The sequence below is a fragment of the Musa acuminata genome, chromosome BXJ3-4 (assembly GCF_036884655.1).
Source record: "Musa acuminata AAA Group cultivar baxijiao chromosome BXJ3-4, Cavendish_Baxijiao_AAA, whole genome shotgun sequence".
Taxonomy (NCBI): Eukaryota; Viridiplantae; Streptophyta; class Magnoliopsida; order Zingiberales; family Musaceae; genus Musa; species Musa acuminata.
Window position 1 is genome coordinate 45,250,477 of NC_088352.1, and position 21,600 is coordinate 45,272,076.

General features: G+C 36.4%; 3 protein-coding genes across 7 annotated transcripts; 2 read left to right on the forward strand and 1 right to left on the reverse strand.

The window, feature by feature from the left end:
- The first annotated feature begins 408 nt into the window (after positions 1–408).
- Positions 409–2,928, forward strand: LOC135636658 (light-harvesting complex-like protein 3 isotype 1, chloroplastic). Its single transcript, XM_065148540.1, has 3 exons — positions 409–934; positions 2,283–2,420; positions 2,503–2,928. Exons 1-3 carry the CDS (start codon positions 514–516, stop codon positions 2,754–2,756), a joined length of 813 nt encoding a protein of 270 aa, XP_065004612.1. The 5' UTR covers positions 409–513; the 3' UTR covers positions 2,757–2,928.
- A 676-nt stretch (positions 2,929–3,604) lies between these two features.
- On the reverse strand, positions 3,605–9,499 carry LOC135636657 (uncharacterized). 2 transcript variants are annotated; one of them, XM_065148538.1, is made up of 5 exons: positions 9,011–9,499; positions 7,658–7,756; positions 6,559–6,672; positions 5,210–5,347; positions 3,605–4,184 (listed from the first exon to the last, which is right to left on the reverse strand). In XM_065148538.1, exons 1-5 carry the CDS (start codon positions 9,386–9,388, stop codon positions 3,840–3,842), a joined length of 1,074 nt encoding a protein of 357 aa, XP_065004610.1. In that variant the 5' UTR covers positions 9,389–9,499; the 3' UTR covers positions 3,605–3,839. The 2 variants fall into 2 exon arrangements, with proteins under 2 accessions (XP_065004610.1, XP_065004611.1); XM_065148539.1 differs by having other exon boundaries at positions 6,628–6,672; positions 9,011–9,498.
- A 2,638-nt stretch (positions 9,500–12,137) lies between these two features.
- Positions 12,138–21,341, forward strand: LOC135635573 (calcineurin B-like protein 1). Of its 4 annotated transcripts, none has more exons than XM_065146738.1 (9): positions 12,138–12,299; positions 12,704–12,856; positions 15,628–15,710; positions 16,825–16,884; positions 17,994–18,102; positions 18,175–18,227; positions 19,235–19,315; positions 19,408–19,520; positions 20,795–21,341. In XM_065146738.1, exons 2-9 carry the CDS (start codon positions 12,778–12,780, stop codon positions 20,856–20,858), a joined length of 642 nt encoding a protein of 213 aa, XP_065002810.1. In that variant the 5' UTR covers positions 12,138–12,299; positions 12,704–12,777; the 3' UTR covers positions 20,859–21,341. The 4 variants fall into 4 exon arrangements, with proteins under 4 accessions (XP_065002810.1, XP_065002813.1, XP_065002811.1 ...); XM_065146741.1 differs by having other exon boundaries at positions 12,290–12,328; positions 20,795–21,082; XM_065146739.1 differs by lacking the exon at positions 12,138–12,299 and adding an exon at positions 12,302–12,405 and having other exon boundaries at positions 20,795–21,174.
- The last annotated feature ends 259 nt before the right edge of the window (positions 21,342–21,600 follow it).

Genomic DNA, 21,600 nt, shown 5'->3' on the forward strand with positions numbered 1-21,600 from the left:
CATAAAAGTTATGCAATAATGAACAAATAGGAAGTGACAAACGTATGATGAGCAAAAAATAATAAAAAAAGTATTACACAAAAATGGTTAAACTTCGTTCGAAAAATGAGAATAAATATGATAAGTACGATAAATAAAAAAGGTACTATTTTGAGGTAGAAGATCTCAGGAGAACGCAAAGACAATGAATATAAGTGATTGTATAAAAATAATAGCGACGACAAGGAAAGGATATTTATAAAACTATAATAAATTAGAGTACGATATGAGAAAAATAAAAAGGTCAGCGTTTTTTTAGATTTTTTTGAAAAAAATCCATTTATATTTATAAAAGAATATTTGTCGGCACTTCTCTTGTGCTTGCGAGACATTATAACAACATTGAAACCTCTACTTATATTTGAGGTGTACATTCCACTGAGCTCAACTAGATAACCAGATAGCAGAAAAGGAGGCTTCTTTGGAGCATTCCATCCCCTTCATCTTCCTCCTCTTAAATCGCGAGCCATCACCATGTCAATGGCCTTGTTTTCCTCGTCTCCTCCTCCGCCCACCACCCTCTCCGCCCTGTCTCTCAAGCACCGCCTCTCCTTCAGAACCCAACTCGCTCTTTTCCCCAGGAAAGCCCCCTCCTTGTTGCTACCTAGGTCCACCGACAACGGTGCAGGGGTGGTGAGCTCTACAGCGACTGTGGCGGAGGAGGAGGAGAAGGATGAGTTGGAGGAGAAGAAGGAAGAAACGCCTCCCCCAGCTGCCGCGGAAAAGGATGTGGAGAGTAAGCAACAATCTCTTCTTGGCTCCAACGGCGCTGCGGCAAGGGGGGAGGAGGTGCTGCCGCCCAAGTTCAAGGACCCCAGGTGGGTCGGGGGAACGTGGGATTTGAAGCGGTTTCAGAAGGATGGGAAGACAGATTGGGATGCGGTGGTGGATGCTGGTGAGACATCTTTATCCCCTGTACTCGCTTGATGTTGTTCCTCTGTTTCGCCATTGGGCAATAGGGCCAACGAATCGTGTACGAAGAAAAAATCACACGGTGGTGATAGATTGAGGAACTTGCATTGAATCATAAGTCATTTAGGCATGACAACATTGCTTTATTTATGGTGGTGTTTGGGAGCTTTCTTCTTGTTGTAGCACTGTTAAGCTTTTGCAGGTTCTCCATCTATGGTGTTGTTCAGGTATAATTTGTTTGTATCTTCAACTAATTGTTTCCTTGCAGAGCAAATAGTTAAGGCTCATTTGATTGTTATCAAGTTACTTTCTTCGGACTAGTTTACAACACCAAATATGAACCTGGAAATATGTCACTTGATAGGATTCAATTTTTAGCTAAATGCCTAGAATTTGGACAATAGTTAATTGCATCACCCTATTTAGTCCCACTTTGGATTTGTAAGGAGATGGCTAGATGAGTTTACTCCTATCGATTTGAACTTGAGCATTTTCGGTCAGTGCACCCCTTTCAAGTATATGGATCATTATTCCATTGGCTCGTGGGGGACCAGTGATTTTAACTTATCTATTTAATGAATTAGTTAACCCATCGAACAATTAGAAAATGAAATTGAAACAATATGTCTCCATGGTTTGTCTAGAATCCTTAACATTTTTTTATTTCCTGGGATGGTATTGTTGAGTATTGAAAATCAACTAAAAGTTTCAGCTATTGATATGACAGGGTTTTATCATCCATGTTGTGGAACTTCACAATACGGGCCTTGGAGACTCGAAGACGAACCTCCAGCTTTGATGTCATGTTAACCATCAACGATTGCCAAAACATCTAATAGGATTTTATCATGTATATTTTAAGAAGGGTCTCTTACGTTGTTGGCCTTGACTTTCTAGCAAATTCTTCCTGGTAACACCATGATATGGTAAGGTTGCTGGGTAAAAGGTGGAACTCATTTGAAGGTCATGCATTTGTGATTGTAGCAGGGTATGGATTAGTTTTGGTAGAGCAAAATTTGTGAAGCCTCTTTACTAGAAACAGCTTTTTTTTTTCCTCGGGACATTCAAATAGTTTTAGTATCTAAGTTTACAGTGAACTCGTATCGGTCAAAGTAGATAAGTCGTGACATATGTGATCTAGCATCTGAATCAGTTTCTTTGTATCTGACATTATTGAACTGATTGTAATATTGTTTCTGTTAGTTGGAATCTCAATTAAGATGGTTTTTTATTATCGTTATTCTATACTCTTTATATATATTTTTTGTTGTTTCTGGTGTCAGTATCATTTAAAATTTAACAGACACTGATTTCATACGCAATTCATTCAGAGGTTAGGAGAAGAAAATGGCTTGAAGAAAATCCAGAAGCATCAAGCAATGACGAGCCTGTGATCTTTGACACATCAATTATCCCATGGTGGTCATGGGTCAAAAGGTTCCACCTCCCTGAAGCTGAACTACTCAATGGTTGGCCTTGTTTTTTACCTTTTTACGTGTCCAATAAGTTTTTGGTCGGTTTCACCTTGAATTGACTGTCTTGTTTATGCAGGTCGTGCCGCGATGATTGGATTTTTCATGGCTTATTTTGTGGATAGTCTGACCGGAGTAGGTCTTGTTGATCAGATGGGGAACTTCTTCTGCAAAACTCTACTGTTTATAGCTGTTGCAGGGGTGCTGCTTATAAGAAAGAATGAAGATATTGACACACTAAAGAAGCTTCTTGATGAAACAACCTTCTACGACAGGCAGTGGCAAGCAACTTGGCAGGAGGATAAAAGCTCTAGTGATTCAAAAGATAAATAGTAGCTGGATTTTCATTCACAACATCCTTTTTTCTTTTGTTCTATGCCTACCATTTTCCATTTCTAGTGATTTGTCATAGTAATATTCTGGATATGAGCAATGTCAAAGTTCTTTCTCCATGAAGACTAGTGTGCCCAAAGTTGAATTTGAAATGCATCCTCATTTTGAAGAAGTCGATTTGTATGCGACAATGAGATTGTTGTTCATCACCACCTTGTGAACTTCTGCATTCACCAAAGAAATAAGGAAAAATTTTGGAGAGCAGAATTGTGCCATGGATGATCAAGAAGACAAAGTTGTGGCAATTGTTGCAGGGTTTTGTGAGTGATGATTTGCATTGTAGAGAATTGCGCATTCTGCACAGATTGAGAGAGTGCTTCATTTGGAAGAAGAAAATGTTGGGAGTCTTGATAGTGAGAAGGCATTCCAAGCATGTGGTATTCATTTCCGAACTGCAGTGGCTGATATGACATACTCAACTGGAAATGGTGACAAACTGTGGTGTTCATCCTCACTAGAAAAGGAGACTTGATTTCCAGCACAATCCCACAACCTTGCACATAAACTATCACAATTCTGCCTAAAAAATGTTGGTATTTTTGAAATCTTTGATCAAAAGGGCACAATTTCTCTTCAAACACAGATTCTATGCTGCTTTTATATGTTGTTATGATACTTGAACTTATACACCCTTGCAATCAACACCAAATGGCTATCTTTGCAGTTTCAGATTGCCCACGCAAATAAGACACTTCTTCACAAGACTTAAATATTTTTTACAGAACAAACTAATCCATCAATGGGCAAATGGAAGCAAACAAGCTTGAAAGACTTTGCAATAAAGCTGCTGATGACAAATATTGATTTCTCATTTCTTTCTTTACAAACATACACTGGTTCCCAGAGCATGTAGAACAGAGATTATGTTCCTCCAATGCAACCATGTTTAGGGAGATAACTGTATGCAGACTATAAAAGTTGGTCGACAAGAGACCACATTTTTAGCTATCAACATCGAGCTTAATGCATTAGGTCTGGGTTATGTCTTGATACTAACAAGGGAAATAGCAGCTAAGAGTGCATCTAAGACTCTCTTGCACCTATATCTGCAACTCGCTTGAGCTTTAGATTTATAGGTTTTTCCAACACTAACACATTAATGTTGTCCCACACATCTGACTTCGTTCCAAGGCCAGCTATTTTTTCTGCAATATCCATGTCTTCGGGCAAAACGGCACCAAAGACTGTGTATGCTCTTCTCCACTCATTGTGATTTGCCAGGCTGATTAAGAAATCAGGGCCAGAGTCAACCCATGCAACAGATCCTCTCGTTAATGCAGGGCAAGCCTCCAATGGTGACTTCTTGAATAGAAATCCTTCAGCTTCTAGAGTTCCTTGAATCAAAGCATAAGGAGGACCAAAAGAAGCCTGTATGATTCAGAAAAGGATCACCAATGAGAACATGAAAATGTATGACGCCTGTAGAGGACATGTTATGCATAGTCAGCCATCATGAAGGTATTGTGTAGACTGTAGAGTAAGATATTAAGTGGTTGTTTCATGCATAATTCACAAGGCCTCATGCATGTAAGGTAACAGTTTCCAAGACCAATATGGGGACAGGAGAAACTGAAATCAATTATGGAACTATGCACAATATCTTAAAGAAGATATTATGAAAGCCATCATGCATAACTGAAGCCAATGAAACTTGTTGGTGTTATTAGCAGTTGAAACTCTAGGAACTGAGGTTTGTATACCAATGAATGACTACCAGTACCATATAAAGAAATGAAAGCAGTTTTGTACATCATAGTACATATATACATGCTTACATTTGCATGTGTTCTGTTACTTTGTCTACATATATGTGCATGCATGTCATATGTGGGTGACAATCTGCATCTAGTATGGTCTTCTAGAAGCATAATATGGTTGGCATAACTAGCGAAGCAGAAAACAACACTCCTTTAATTTAAAGACATATATATTAGTTTGACTTAACAAATCACAATAAATTCTGGCACGGTGAAAGAAGCCTATCAGGCTGTGATGTCAGTATTTAGCCTTGTGCTTTTTCTAGTGAAAAGGGACCTCCTGCATGTGAAAAGATGTAACACAAAGATGTACTCTCCTTGTGATGGAAACCTAGATATCAAATTGCATGACCACTGTATATAGCTTTGTGCTTTTCTATTTTGTGAGAAGGGAACTAATGAGTGACAAAAGTTGTGGATCGTGACCTACATAGAACAAAGATATTATCTATAAACCTTATCCAGTCCCTTTGATGAAAGAAAATTAAATTGTTAAACTAAATTGTGTATAAGCATGTCAGTTCTCTGCAAAAAGAGTATCTCTTCAATAACACTGTTCACTCCAATGTTTCTGAAAAGCAAGATATCAGAAAGAAAGTAAATAATAATCTTATGGAGAAAGTTAGCGTCCTTTACATCTGATATGTGGTTCCCTTTAGTATCCCAAGAATAGCCTCGGCCTTCTGCGCGATAAATTTGGCAACCAGCACAATGGCGTGATCGCAATAGCTCAAGAATATAGGCAACAGAGTGTGGTGCACAATCAGGGAAAAGCTGTATCAGAAACATAGCGAGGAGAATTTGGTCATTAAAGCCATAATTTATGCTTTGGATTAAGTCGTGGGTAACGAGTAATAAAGGCAAAATATCAGAAACATAGATGAGAATCCACTCATGAAATTGAAACACAAAATTGATGCAGCAGAAGCAGGAAACTCCTAGAACTTCGAATTAGTTACCTTTTCAATCAATAAGTTCATTACAGTAAAGTCTACCAGATAACAACATATAGCCAAGTTCTGACTCATAGAGGAATGATAGTTCATCTCCAAAATAGTTGATATCTTCAGATTACCTTCCAATGAAACCCTAAAATCACAACTATGCTCACTTAAAAAAAACTTAATAATTGTTACATGCCACTACGCAATCCAATGATAACATGCAGCATAATAGAGCTTGATGTCTAGTTCAAGTTTAAAAGTCCAGATGGAGTTCAAACTTCAAAATGAAGAATGTTGCCGATGGACAACATTGCTGAAACAACTTCACATAATTATTGCTATTCTTATTTGTATCCTTTTTTCCATCCCAGCATTTCCTCTTGATATTTTATTCACATGTTTCCATAATGGAAACCCTATATGCATCCTTTTTACTGTCATAAAATCTTTACAGAAATTATTCAAGCAAGTTCTGATCTTATCATTGACCTGTTTATGAGTAGTGTCTTCGAAAGGATTGCAAACAAAACTTTACCTTATAAATTGGTATACGACACTTCTCTTATTCGATTTGCTTTTATCAATTCATATTTTTCATAGATTTCTATACCATGGAACAATCTGCTTCATTTACCAATCCATTTTTTCCAATTAACTTACTTCTAATATCTATTAGCATCATTGTGACATCATGTTTGATCATGAAGGTATAGATAGAACTAATTTTCTGATGCCAACAAAAAACTCAAACCAATTGTTTTAATTTACATATCAATCTTTTTTTTCCAGAAAAAAAGAAAGAAGAGCACAATGTTTATCATCACATGCTAGCTAAGTTCCCAAGGTCAATATAATAATGGAAGCATCTGAAACAACTGAAAACATCATGGAGAATTTTTTAGTTAAACAGTGAAGTAAAATTAGAGACACTAGATGGTTGGTATATGAGTGGCCAATCAGAAACAAGCAACAACCTTAAACTGCTAGTAATGAGAATGATATCTATTTGCTGCATGTAAAAGAAAAGAAGATAGCAATCACCAGGTAGAACAATTTGTGGTTGTATTTTAGCATTGGCGTTGATATAATCATATAGACATGATCACTTACTTTGATACGAAGTGTTCCATAATCTGTTTCCAGACCAACAATGCCCTGAACAAAAAAAAAGCAAAAAAAAAAAAGATAAGCATTGTTTTGTTCAAAAGGGACAAAAGACAAACCATTAATTTGTCCAAATGTGACTAATTTCTGTTGGTGAATATCACATATATAGAAGGTTGTTTGTTTTCTTTCAAATTCATGCATGCTAAGAAGTTATACACAGTTTTTTTGGTGGAAGCCCATGATCCAAATTATGCAGATATAATAACCAAGAATTGAAATATCGTACCGTACCGGAGTTTCGACGTTCACTCGGTACGGTACGATACTGTATGCAGTTTCGAATAACACACAACATGGATGTCAACAGCATATCCTTTCTTGGGGTTTCTATCTATAAATTTCAACTGGAGTTGCACATAAAGATCGGCACAAAATTGCAATGATGTTTACATAGATCAATATGCTTCAAGCCTTCAACTACTGAAATTCCCATCCATCATAGCACAGAGCAATGACAATAAGCTTCCCATAATAGTTTTTATAAAGCCTTGTGTTAGTTCCAACATAATATCAAAATAAATAATTACTAAAGTACATCAACAATATCTAACTAGGAAAGAAATCATTGAATTATTAAGTTAGATAGATCGAATATGTTTGAACAATCTGAAACAAAGAATTGGTGAGGGAAATAGAAAGATCTGGGACCTATATTCACTGAAAAATCCTTCATAGGAGCCATATATTGGTAATACCGAACACCAATTAATATAAGTTTCATAGTAACACTATGACGAAATAAGGCTGCAAAAGAATAAAAAAAGAAGATTCACAAAATGTGGAAACTTTCCACTCTGGTACGCAACTTACTACTTACCCAATAATATGAGTATAGATCTGATGGCACAATACATATCAGTAAAAGAATCAACTAAAAAGATATTGTTTAATTTATCTCAATGACGCAAGAAAACTCTACAAACAATTCTACATATAACTATTAACTGGCAAAAAGCTCCAAGGAACAACTTACCTCTCCTTTTCCATAAATAAGACCAGAAGTCCAGATCACCTTTTTCCCAGAGTCATGTAATGCAGGAAGCAAGACATCTTCCTGTTTCTTCAGCCAGCACTGTTAATAAGTGCAATTGAAAGTTATGATACTACTTAAGGTCTTAAACCATATGCCAACATCAATCTGCCAACAGCAACGAATGAATTCAATGTTTCCCAATGTTCCTTAAATTTATAGACTAAGTCCTCTTCAATCACTGAGATGAATCTGGGGTGATGTCACGAAAACACAAACGAAATCAATTAGTAATGAAAAACAGTTGGATGTCAGATGTCTTCATGAACATAATGTATATCTTCATTACACCATGGGCTACAAAAGGAGAGCCTTGAAGATGAAGCATTATGATTGTTATGCATTTATAACCACAGTAAATGTGATAAAGATTTGCCTGGATGGAACATAACTGCTCCTTTTTCAGGAAATACTTCCACCGACAAAGAACCTAAGTAGTTATTAGAATGTCTGACACTACCATGTTTGGTTACCCATTAAAAGCAAATATAAGAATATTCTTCTGATTAATATGGAAAATTTTGTTTACAAATCAAGTAACAAAGAAATGGTAAAGAATGATAGCCCTCTTCCTCAACAAATTATGAGAAAATAGGAACAGGATGTTCTCATCCCCCCCCTAACAAGAAACAAAACCACCATGCCCTGGTTTCAGTAAATTGTGCTATCATATGTCACTGTGATCTTCGCAAAGGAAACAGTCCATCAAGAAACGGAGATTTTGTAATTGCATTCGGAATTTAAAGTGGTAGGGAACCAATAGAAGTATATTGACCAATTTGCTTGCTGCAATCGATTCTGCCACTCACATGGAAAGGCAACAAGCAAGCACCCTAGAAGTGTTCCTCAAAGGAGCTTAACGACCATATGGGGAAACAAAAAAGCAATTATCTTCCCTCATGAATTTGGAGAAGCATGTGAAATTAGTTTCTTGATGTTTCTTGTATGTGAAGAACAAGCAAGGATTATAACATCGACAATGAAACAACAACTACATCAAATGAAACATACACAAATAATGTCTCTCGTCCAAAATCCTCTTTCAAATTGACGGATCTAATAAGCTTAATTCATGTGATATCTGGAAATTCTTGCCCATTGTTTCAAGAAACATGCATGATATCAAGAAATATGAGTTTCTTGATTCACCCTGGCAAATTCGGTTGTATCACAAGATGAACATCAACCATAAAAGTTTTTCCTTTCCTAAATATCACATGATGAACCAAACTTTTAATCAAATGCACCGTAATCCAAGTAAAATAGACAAAAGAGAGAAGAAAGAAACAAACTGACCTCCCCGAACCTGTCGCCGCACCGCTCCCTATCGCCGCAGAACACCCAGGAGTTACAGAGGCACGGCCCATCCTCGCCACACATGGACTTGCAAGCTCGGCAGCACTCCCTGGACGAGTTGAACTTGTGATCGGTGCCCCACTTGATGGCGGCCCCCCAGAGCTCCAGATGCTCCTGGCCCCTGCAGCAATCCTCGTCGCCGCTGGCCGCTCCCCTCCCCTCCTGCCCGGCACCGTCGTACGAATGCTCCGAGAATCGGGATTCCGGCCAGCGGAGGGCCGTCGACAGGGCGAGGTAGGCCAGGGGGCACGAGACGAGCACCGCCGCGACGAGGATCCAGAAGGGCCGCCCGCCCGCCTCGGTTGGCCTCCTCCCCATCCGACGGGATCGAGAGAGGTTTACTCTCTCTGCAAAAGGAGGAGGCGGAGAGAGTTGCTCTGATTCGAGGGATCAAGGCACGGCCACGGACGAGGAGGGAGGGTGCAACGAGAGATCGCTATATAGGCTAAGTCGTGCGCCACGAGGAAGGGCAAGTGCGGTTTAGTGGAGGGATGACAATCCCCTGCATCTTCCGCACCAAACATTAGCTTTTTTCGCTCTCACAAACGCCTATGGACCCCGCTTCTCCGCTGGGCCCCACTACATCTGAGACGGCAGGTTGAGGGGGAAACTGTGTGGCGTGTCTGAAAAGGAGAGGTGATCTCCGACTCGCCCGCGGCAGGTAGGTACCTGTCGAGGCTCCATCACACTCATCGGAATTGGTGGGACCCTTCTGTTTCCTTTTTTCCGAAGTGGTGTAGGTGAGACGGAGACGGCAAACGGGTTGTCTGTTTCTGAGTATATATTTTTATATGGTCTTTAATTTAAATCATAATGGGATATTTATTGATAGCTTAAAAAAAAGAGGATATTTATCGATGAAGACTTGAAATATATACGGATAGAAAAATGGAAATCTAAACAAGCGTTTTACCTAATAAAATTTTCGCAATTAACTTTTTATCGGATGACATCTCGTTACTCATAAGATATTTTTTTATAAATAATAAAATAAATATATAAATTAAACCCAATTAAACTAATAATATTTGAATTGTTCGAAATTAAATCGATTTTACATTTATTCAATTAAAATAATCTGGTTATCTAATTTGGGTTACACTGCGATCGAGTGTAACCCTAGTATAATTGGAACAAAGGTTAGGCAATGATATATCTTTTCTTACTTGGTATTGATATCTCCTTAGCTTTTTATGTAATGATATTATCTTAATGACAATATCTTCTCGACGATATTAATTATTTTAAATCATTATCGAGCTTAAGTTCTCCTCGTCAAAGTAATGACTTATTTTTTATATTGGCTTGGTAAATCATCTTCAACCTTCAAAAAAAGTTATTTATGTGATCAACTATTTTTATATGGTATGTGATCGAGTATAATTTTGTTTAATTTTAAGTATAATTATACAATTTCAATCAAACCAATCTAATTTTTTATAAAATTATTATGTCATTATGCTAATATGATTAGCACACGTTTTTTTAAAGAATTTTATAAAATTTAATAATTATTATTTTTGCTAAGTGCTACAATATTAATTTCAAATATAATTAGATCAACTTCAACTAAGTCAACTCAAATTTCCATGAAACTACTTGCCATAATCCTAATATGATTGGTTTTTTTTTAGAGGATTTTATGAAAATTAATTATCAAATTTAAGATCGGTACTAATTTTTTTATTAGTATATATATATTTTTTTATAATTTTTAGTTATTAAATTTTAGGTTTCTTTATATGATAGGTGATCGAGTATAACTACGTCAACTTTCACTAAACCAATACAAACTTTTATAATATAATTCTAAGATAAATAGTACTATTTTACTTTCAAAATAATTTTAATTAATTTATTAAAATTTAATATTTTTTGAACTATTATCACAATCAAATATAATTTAGTTTAATTTCAAGTATAAGTCGATAATCTTCTCCTAAGCCAACCTAAGTTTCCATGAAAACACTATAACATGATTTTAAAATGATTAGTGCTATTTTTTAAAAAAATATTTATGATAATTAATTGTTAAAATTAGATATTTTTAATATATTCAATATAATCGAGTGTAATTTAGTTTAATTTCAAATTTTATATAATCACTAGGATGTGATTCTAAGATAATTAATAAATTTTTATTATTAGATGATTTTATGATAATTAACTATTAAAATATAAATTTTTATGAATCGTTATTATGATCAAGCATAACTTAGTTGAATTACGAATGTAACTTGGTTAATTTTCATTAAATCAATCCAAACTTCTATCTATCGTATGATTAATATCACGTATATTTTAGATGATTAAATGATATTTAATTATAAATTTTGTTAGTGTAAACAATCTTAAGCCATGGTCTCGGGGCCGACGCGGTTCAGTTCGGGTTCAGATGACGGGGAATCTCTTGAGGGGGGGGTTCCTTGGGACTACAGAGGTCGTCGGCTCGGATTGGTTCGGTTGTGGAGGTGGGTCGTCGTTTCCTTTGGGAAGGGGCTCCTCGCCAAATGCGTTCGGTGGGAGGTGCCTCGTCTTCGTTCCTACAGATGGGTCAGGTCGAGATGCTCGACCCGACCCCTCCGATGATCAAGTTAGTTCGGGACCACATGGGTTTTTTTGACATTTTCCTCTCCTTTTTCTTTTTTTTTTCCTTGTTCGTTTAGAACGCAAGGGTATTTATAAGGAAGTTTAGTGTTACCTGACGTGCCTGCCTGCAGGAAACAGGATTGTGCATTCTAATGACGTCTGATATCACTGTTTGCGTTACGTGAGAAATCGAGCCTGAACGATCGTTAATGCTGCATGGCGTGGCGTGCCTTCAACTAAAAAAAAAAACCAAATCAATAAATCCTAAGAGAACGAGGGGACCTCGATCGCATCAGTTCATCCTAGAAGAATCAATTAAGATATTCATCTTAATATATATATATATATATATTAATCATGCGTTTACAGGCTGTTAGCGAACCAATCAGAGAAGCATGGTCGGTGGGACCCACTCCTGCCATCAGGTGAGCCGAGAAGACCCTGTTGCAACTGAACAGCCGATCCCGAAGCCGGCTTGGCCACGCAGCCGTCGACCGCGGTGGACGCCCTCGAAAAGGAAATTAGCGAGGCAAAGAGACCGCGCACTGCGGGCCCGAGCACCGCCAGCGCGGCCCTCCCGGTTCCTCCTCCTCGGCCTCCCGATCTCTCATTTTATTCTCTCCATCTCCTCGACCACCGGGTGGGTATCGTTTCTCGCGATTAGGGCTTGTTAGTGCTTCGTTTGTTTTCCTTCTCCTCTTTTAATGCGATGGTAGCATTTCGATTGGTGTTCGTATCCCCCTTGCGTATGATGTCTTTTTCTTTTCGTTGTTCGAGAAATTTTCACTCAGGATTCCTTTTCTTTTCGAGATAGAATTTATTTCTGAAGTCTCGTCAAGCCGTCGATTGGTTTTCTGAAGTCTTCGTGAATATTCGAATCTTGAAGACAAATCTGCGAGCTTGCTCCTCCTTTAGTTTTCTTATTTGTAAAAGGTGTTCTGTTTCTTGGTTTTTGTGGTTTCAATTTGCTGTTTTCCAGATGATGTAGAATAACTATTAAAGTTACCTACTTGGGTTAGTGAATGTGTATTTCTTTCCTTGTAGATGAATTGCATTAAAGATGGAGATGATTATGAGGTGTGACTAGGCCCGGGCAGCCATATATCTGCCGTCCGTAAATGGGCTGTTTTCAGTCGAAGGGTCGAAGGCATTTCCCAGGATATGAGGACCCCGTGCTTTTGGCTTCTCAAACGGCTTGTAAGTCATTTTTTGGTTATTATTCGAATCTACCTTCAAACTTTCTGTTATTGTTTTAGCTATAGGATCTGGTATTTCACTTGGTTCCTCATTAGATTGTAATATTTAATGTTCATGTTTTTAAATTTTCACTTGATATTTCACTTAATTCCTCATTAGGGTATTATAGATTAATGTTTATTGTTTTGTCATGGTTTTTAGCTCCATGAACAGGGTGTAGATTATCTTATTTTGGGAATAAAATTTTGGTTAAACAAAGGAGGTACACCAATCTCTTGTAAAATGATGGTTATGATTTGACCTGATTTCAGTTTGATTTGATTTCGGGTCTACATTTATAATGTAATTGTTTAGTTCATTAAAATAAAACTGTTCTATTAAGTTTTTAAGTTAATTTGATGTCCATGTCCTCCTAAATTTAATTCTCAAGAGAATTCTTACAGTAGGGTTACAATGTTCGATACCAATTGAGAGTTTGATTCTGCAATATCTTTGATCTGAAGGAAATAATTGGATATATTGATACTGGAAAGGCAGTGGGATATGAAAAAGAAAAAAAGAAAACAAAAAGGTGCAAGTAAATCTTCAGAATGCATTTAAATAAGTAAGATTTCAGGGAGTGAGATACTGAGATAAGGATCTGATTATAATTTTTCTCATTTTCTTTTTCTCTAGAGAATTTAATTATCTTTGAGTAGAGGTCGTGTTTGAGTTTAATAGTATGCAATTTGTTGATGATTTGAGAAATAAAATATCAGTTTTTTCTAATCCCTTTTCTTGTTTTGAGCAAGGATTACCATTTCTCATACCGGACCTCTAGCAATCCTTGGTCAAATCGGTGCTAGTGTACTGACACATAGTACACTTGTATGTACTAGTGTTTTGAAGATGAAGAAGAAGAAGGAAAAGAGGAAGGAATAATGGATAAAGAGGAAGGAAGATGAAGAAAGAAGAGGTGGTGGTGGACAAAGAGGAGGATGAAACGGAGGAAGGGGAAGAAGGACGAAGAGAAAGGAAAAAAGAGAAGGTGATGGAGGAAAAAGGAGGAAGAGGAAGGAGGAAGAGGAAGATGAGGAGGAGAAGAGGAGGAAGTGTACTTGTCGGTGGTGCACAATGGGTGGCGGACGACGAGGGTGGTAGCATCAGTGTTTTTAAAAGCATTAGGCGTCAAAAGGTGCTAAGGTCCCAAAACGCTCGAAGCGTTCTAGAATATAAAAATATATAATATGATTATAAAAATAAAAAAATGTAACATTAAATTGAAAATATATAAAGTACCAAGTGACATCGTTCATCTTCTAATAACAAAAATGTCAAAACAATAAAGTTTTATATCAAATTTGGGATTAAAAGTGCTAAATAGGGACTAATAATAGTTCTAAATAGGGATTAACAGGGATAAATAAAGATTAATAGTGAGGATAACAATTCTAAATAGGGATTAATAGTTCTAAATAGGGACTAATATCAATTTTAAATAGTTGCTGTAGATGTAGTGAGAAGAGGAGTCACTGGCCTATGGTGGAAGGTGGCGAAGGAGTGGTCGACGATGATGGAGGAAGCTGCGGACGACAACAGTGATGGCGGAGGAAGCTGCAAACGACAACATCAGCGATGGATGAAGCTTCAAATGTGTCCGCTACTGGCGGAGGAAGTTGCTGACCTATCCTTAGCAACGAAGGGAGTTGCATATCAAAGTAATAATGACAAAGGGAACTAGGCATGAAAGCAGCAATGGTGGGAGCTTCTAACTTGTCTATTGGCAACGACAGGAACTGCACACAGAGACAACGATGACGGACCAAAGGTGGGTCGAGGTGGACTAAAGGTGGGTCGAGGCGGTGAGAGTAGTCTAGGTTTTGGTTGGGGGCACGGGGGTGGGGAGTGGGGTGTACTTACTGTTAGGTTTAGTTGGTTTGATTGAATCAACTAAGTTATTGTTCAATCGAATCAGAGTGCACAATCTGATTCAATTCGTGGCCTTCAATTGGGCGCTCGCTTGAGGCGCCCGACGCTTGGGCTCAAGCTACTGCCCAAGTGGTGCTTCAATGAAGCACGTCTCCCAGACACTCTGTAAGGTGCTCGGGTCTTACCTCGCCTCACCTGAGCGCCTAAGTGAGCACCCGGGTGCCTTTTAACAACACTGGGTAGCATGAGGTGAAAAGGCTCACGTGGGCGAAGAGGGATCATGAACGTGAGCCCGAAAGTATGTTTATTAAATTTTTAAAATGATTCGAATTGGATCACCCGAACTGGGGGCACTCCGTGGACTAGTCCATCTGCTTTGTACCAGTCCAGGTGAAACATTAAACACTGGTTTTGGGTGATTCTTCTAGATTCTAAAACTTACAGTCTTTTATCTTCCTAAGATTTATCATAAAGCTTTGGCATCTAAGAAAAGCCTTTCTTTGCTGTGCAAGATGAGTACATAATCAATATTGTGATGCATCTAGCTCTGAGATCTAGTGCAAGCTTTGAAAGATATATTTATTCCTTCTCTAGTAATAAAATGTATATTCTCATGTAGTCTTATATTATAATCTTTTTTTTTCATTTTTTTCTGAAGCCTTAGTGATAACTTCTGAAAATAAATCCACATAGTTAAGGTTATCAAACAAATTGATATATGCTATATAAAAATTCTTTTGTTGTTTTTGTTTCCCCATCCATCAGAAAAAAAAAAGCTCAGTGGTGGGTTAATATGTTTATTTTGTCCACTTCTGCTAGAAATTAAGTTCTTGCTATTACTTATGCATACTATATGTTTACAGTCACTGTCAGTGAAGTTGAGGCACTGTTTGAACTATTCAAGATCATTAGCAGTTCTGTGATTGATGATGGATTGATCAACAAGGTAAAGCACAGTCTGTTAACACTTCTATATTCTTTTGGGTCTGGTGAAGTTTTTCTGGTATCTCTTGTTTAATCATTTTTTGTAGTTTCTGGCATGTCAGTGACAGAAGTACTAATGTTAAGAAACTGATATTTCTTGGATTGTAGCTCTTCGTTGCACAATGATCGACCGCCATATAAAATTTTCTGTTTGCCATACTTCATGCTAAAATGATCAAAATGGATATTTTTGTGTAGATTTAACCTGGTTACTAGTGAAAATAGGGTACTAGGATTCATCAAGGGCTTATTCCAGGATCTCTTGCAAAACAGATGTGAGACCTTAACCAAAATTTTTGGTTAAATGAAACAAAGTCAGATGCCTTTGGCATTACTCAAGTGAAACAAACAAGTTCTCACCATGCATATTGGAGAGCTTGCATCTCATGATGCAAATCTCTGATTGGAGACTTAATAATAGCAGCTGATGGCTCGAGATGAGATCACATGTAGTTCAACATATAAGTACTACTTATTAAACTTAAGTCTTTGATTGTTACTTTTAAGCTTAATGTAATCCTTCATCTTAAGTTTGGGCTGACCACTTGATTCTCTAATGCAATTCTAGGAAAACTAAGATAAGTTCTAATCATCTGTTATTTAGATGAAAATAACCAACTATTTTCACCACAACATGCAATTCAAGAATGAAAACTTCAGAAACCATAACTAAACCAACTTGAGAATGAACTTTTTGCAAGATTTTACAACTAGCTGTTTTTATCTTTATCAACTTAAGATAAAGACGTAGATATTAATAGATTTGTTGGGTGTTTAGTTAGTTATCAAACACCTCAACTGAAGCCTTACCCAACTTTCAGTGGGTTCCTTTGTTACTAACCTAGTCCTCATTAACAAATATTCTCATTAACAAGATTTTTTACCGGTAAAATGCAAATCTACATTGGTCTGATCATTGTACCTTTCACCATGTGATGTTTAATTTAAATGCATACAAGAACCATGTTAGCTAGTGCAAATAGTTCTCACCATGTCATTAGTATAAATTACTCGTAGATCTGGTGATCAAGATGTATTCGAAGTGGTCTAATCTTTGTATCTTCTGTGTTTTGCAGGAAGAATTTCAGCTTGCATTATCTATGAGCAGAAAAAAGGAAAATCTCTTTGCAAACCGGGTACTATATCAACAAGAGTTTCTTGTTTGCATCTATGCTTAAATTCTGCAAGCTGTAGTGTAGACAATAATAGTCCTTATCTGCAGTTTAGATTTAATCTGTGTCTTGGTTGCTGTGCGAATTGATATACCAATTTCTAATTGTCAATTGATGGTTGTGTCACATCAATGTAGGGGTTCAATATAATATTTGCTTTTTAAAATTCTGCTTGATGTTATAGTCTTATATTAGCCTTTTCCTCACCAAGAAATAAGTATGAATTATGTTACAGTCTCAATTGAAGGTTGTGCCATTTTTATGTGTGTTTCCTAAATTCAAGGTGGAAAGGAGCCTCCCAAGCTAAGATTGAAATGCTAATTATCTAAACTAAAACAAATAGTGTATTCTTATACAAAGGGACATGTTAATTCAAGTATGAGCTTTAAAATCTTGCAACTGTGTCTTTATGTGGGTCTATTAGCAATCAAATCTCCTTATCTAACTAAAAATGCAAACTAGTGTAGTTTATTCCTTCAAGTATAGAAAACATGTGTCAAATTATGCAAAAGATCTTTATATACGTATATATTTTTTTTCCAATGGCTGGCCAACCCAGTTAAGCCTCACAAGTTTTGTAAATCTAGGTTTTCACCGAACTAGGGTATCAGATAATAGCTCACGCAAGAAGATATGCTGAATTCAATTATTTTTAATTAGTGATGATAAAATTAAGGCTTGACTAAGATGGTTGCCCCAAAGGACTAAAATTGTTTGAGAAGGATCTGTAAGTAATACCATCTCTGGCCTTGCCTATCAACAGAATTTTTGTTGTCATACCTGACAGAATAATATTCATTGGGGGTCATTAATTGGCATTCACTGAATTTTTACTAGCATATGATAGTGGCTATTATTTTTCTTCCTGCTTGAATCATGAGCATTTATCTAATGCATATACATGTTGGAGATAAGCTCGTATTATATCTGGTAAGGAGTCCAGTCCAACTACTTTCCTAGTTTCAATTTGCATAATTAGTGTAATCAGATTGTCAGATAAGTTGAATATTGTTTACTGGTTTAACCTTTGAGATGCTTTTATGCTGGTGACTAATTACTACATACAAATGCAGTTATTTGATCTTTTTGATGTCAAACAAAAAAGAGTTATTGATTTTGGGGATTTTGTTCGATCTCTCAACATTTTTCATCCAAATGCTCCACATGAAGACAAAGTAGACTGTAAGTTTTTTTTGGTGTAGCAAATTGACTCAGTGGTAGAACCATTTTCTAAATCTTTATGTGATTCCACAGTTTCCTTCAAGCTTTATGATCTAGATGGTACAGGCTTCATTGAACGGAAAGAGGTAACTTGATATTTTGTGAATGATTTATATTCTAATTGGCCTCTATGAACTATGAAGTATAAATCCTCTATAAAATTTTGCCTTGTGAATAAATCACCAATATGATATTTTGCTATAGGAGGCCTTAAATATCAACTTTTTACCTTTGGACAGGTTATTCTTTTGTACTTACTAAGTCGAAGAAGTTTCATTTTAAAGGGAACATAAATCGTTAATTATAGCAAATTTTTTTTAGTAATTGAGACTGTATTTGTATGGCTTTGAGGCATGAAGGACAACTTTTGCAGTGTGCTAGTAACATGTCCTTGCATTGAGCAATAGAGTATAGTCAAAAACCTCATTGCACTTTTCATATGAGCTAATAGTGGTACAGAGAAAATTGGGATCAATTAACACTAGATGAAGCAAAAGATGTTTAACTGAATATTTCGTGAAATTGTGAACAGAAGAAGTAACTCGAAGAGAATGAGACCACAGCAACTGGTGAACTTGAATGAGAAATGGATCATATCTAGGAAAACTAGTGTTTTTTCCTTCTTTAGGAAAAAAAATATACTTTTATAAAATTTGGTAGAAACAAGTCTGCCACTGGAACCTTTGGCCATATATTACTATCTGAATGATTGTTTCATATCATCTGCCAATGTACCGAAGAGGTTAGTCTAAAGAAACAGGTTATCTGCTTTAAAAATTTTGGAGAACAACCTCTTATGCTCCTTAAAAACATAGATGACCAATTGAGAATAAAAACAATGAACTATTCACAACCTAGATGTTGCAGACAAGCCAAAAAAAAAAAGTCCATTTTTGTTTTACATCTTTTTTAGTTAGTCAATTAGATATATTGACTTATTCTGTATGTTGAAATATGAAATAATATGGGAGTTGCCTATACAGCATCAACTAACCTTCTTCATGCATTAATTTTGTTGCGCTTGAGGTTTTGTGGCCAGTTCATTTAAAATTTGATGTAAGATGGACCTTACAACGTATTGCTGGTTTCGCAGGTCAAGCAGATGCTACTTGCATTGGTATCTGAATCTGAAATGAAATTAGCGGATGAGACTGTGGAGATTATTCTAGATAAGGTTTACAGTTTCTGATTTGGAACTACACAAATCTAGTTCAATTACTGTGTTTCTTACATATGTGTTATTTTTTAAAATTTTTATTTGAACAGACATTTCAACAAGCTGATGGTAATCAGGACGGAAAAATAGATAAAACAGAATGGAAAAACTTTGTCTCTCGCAATCCATCATTGATGGAGATAATGACTCTTCCATATCTCAGGTAACTGCTTCTTAACAAGGCCTAAAATATTATAAATTGCATACAGTAGGCTGCTTTATGTTATATTGCTTTTTGCTTGCTCATTGTGTTCCCCATAATATGATAAAGGCATACTATTTGATCCATTTTGTATCTAGTAAGATTGATAGAGAGCTACTGTACCTTTTCATATTCCTTTATAATAATGCACAATGCTCTTCTCTTGATAATTGTGCCTGCTCAACGTTTGACATTGGAAAGAATTAATTTTTAATGTGAGCTCATCCTCCTAAGTCATAGAAGGTTAACCAGCAATGAGCAACCACTTGGATGATTGGTGCATCAAAATCAGTTAATGTTTTGAAGAAAAGGGAGGAAAATAAAAAAACCAAGGAGTGGCAGAGGGGATAAAACATGCTAATATAGTAGCAACAATGCAACTATTACTACTGTAACATCTGATTTGTTGATGTGTCAAGATAAGACTGAAAAAAATGTTTTCAATCATTTACACTGTAGTGGCAGGTTAATAATGGAAAGAGATTAGAAACTTATGTTATGCAGTTGGGTTATTGGAGTCCTAAAGTTGATGGAAAAGTAATTTAATCGAATCTGGATCATTGATCAGTCCTACAGGAATATGGAGAAAACACAGAACAATAGCATGGGTAACCAGTCACATAGGTCTGATCATTGATCAGACCTATTTTCCATCTTCCAGTAGTCATGCTTTAAGGCTTTGTTATGTCAGTTCACTGCTTTGTTATATCATGTCTGTTCACTGCTTTGTTATATTATGCCAGTTCACTCCTTTGTTATACTACGCCAGTCTATTGCTTTGTTATATTATGTCAGTTCATTGTTTTGTTATGTTATGTTAGTTTACTGCTTTGTCTATGTCAAATAGGAGAATTAGACTGGATGAGACATTTGCACAGCTTCCATGTGTTGCCTACAACAGTATCTGGATATTTTGTCCAAAGTGTTGTCAATTAATACTATTGAAGACAGATTTAGTTAATCCAACAAAACCTTAACTTCAATATGTGCTTGGCCAATCTTTGTTCCCTTACAATGAACTTGGAGTTCTGAATTCAAATTTTCATGTTTGTGCCTTTGTGGTCTTGCAAATATTGAAATTATGATGAGATTTGTTAATAACTTTATCCTTGAAATAATAAATACCACTACTCTGTGTGTGATTGATGGGTTCAAAGCAATATTTACAATATCATGTAGGCTTATACAAAAGCAGTCGTCTCTTGTTAACAGCTCACTTGATGTCCAATATGCAGGGACATAACCACAACATTTCCAAGCTTCATATTCAATTCTAAAGTTGATGACATTGCCACTTGAACCACATTGGCTGCTTATCGTCTACATTGAGATTACAAGCAACTGAGCAACAGCCATCTTTTACACGTGCAAACTATGAGCGTGTGTCGTCAGAGTTGCTATGGGCATTGATGTACATGCTCGCGAGAAAAAAATGCGAATTCCAGTTCTCTGTGTAGACTGATCTGCTAAAGTTTTGCGCTTTTAGAAGTTCCATCCTGGTGTTTGACCAAAATCTTAATGTATCTGTTCTCAGTTTCTTTTGCCTTGCCATGTACTCTTTTCAGATGCCTTCCATATAGGTAGTATATTGTGCAGGGTTCACCAGTTCCTCTCATGTCATCAATTTTAGCCTTATCTACCTTCCCAATGTGTTCTGTCTGTGTCATTGCTTTGGATACCAAGTGACAATAATTGGCAAAAAGAACTCATCACTTTGAATGTGATACTTTTTAATATATATTGATCATTATCAGTGAAATATAATCAGAGCTTTTGGTGTTATTATCTTGTTTTCTTTTTCTTTTACATGAGGCTTGGATGGTACAAATAATGCAGACAATATAATTGAGTGCAGCATTTATTTCTCTTGTGCATGTTAGAAGCATTCCTTGTCAAACTAAAAATATTATACTTGAGGCATCAATCAATAATAATAAAAATACTGGGATTAAAGTTTATATGCATGAATTTAATCCCTCCTTAAGGAACTATCAATGCATGCAAAGTTCGATAGGGTTGCACGCTACAATTTGGTCTGCAA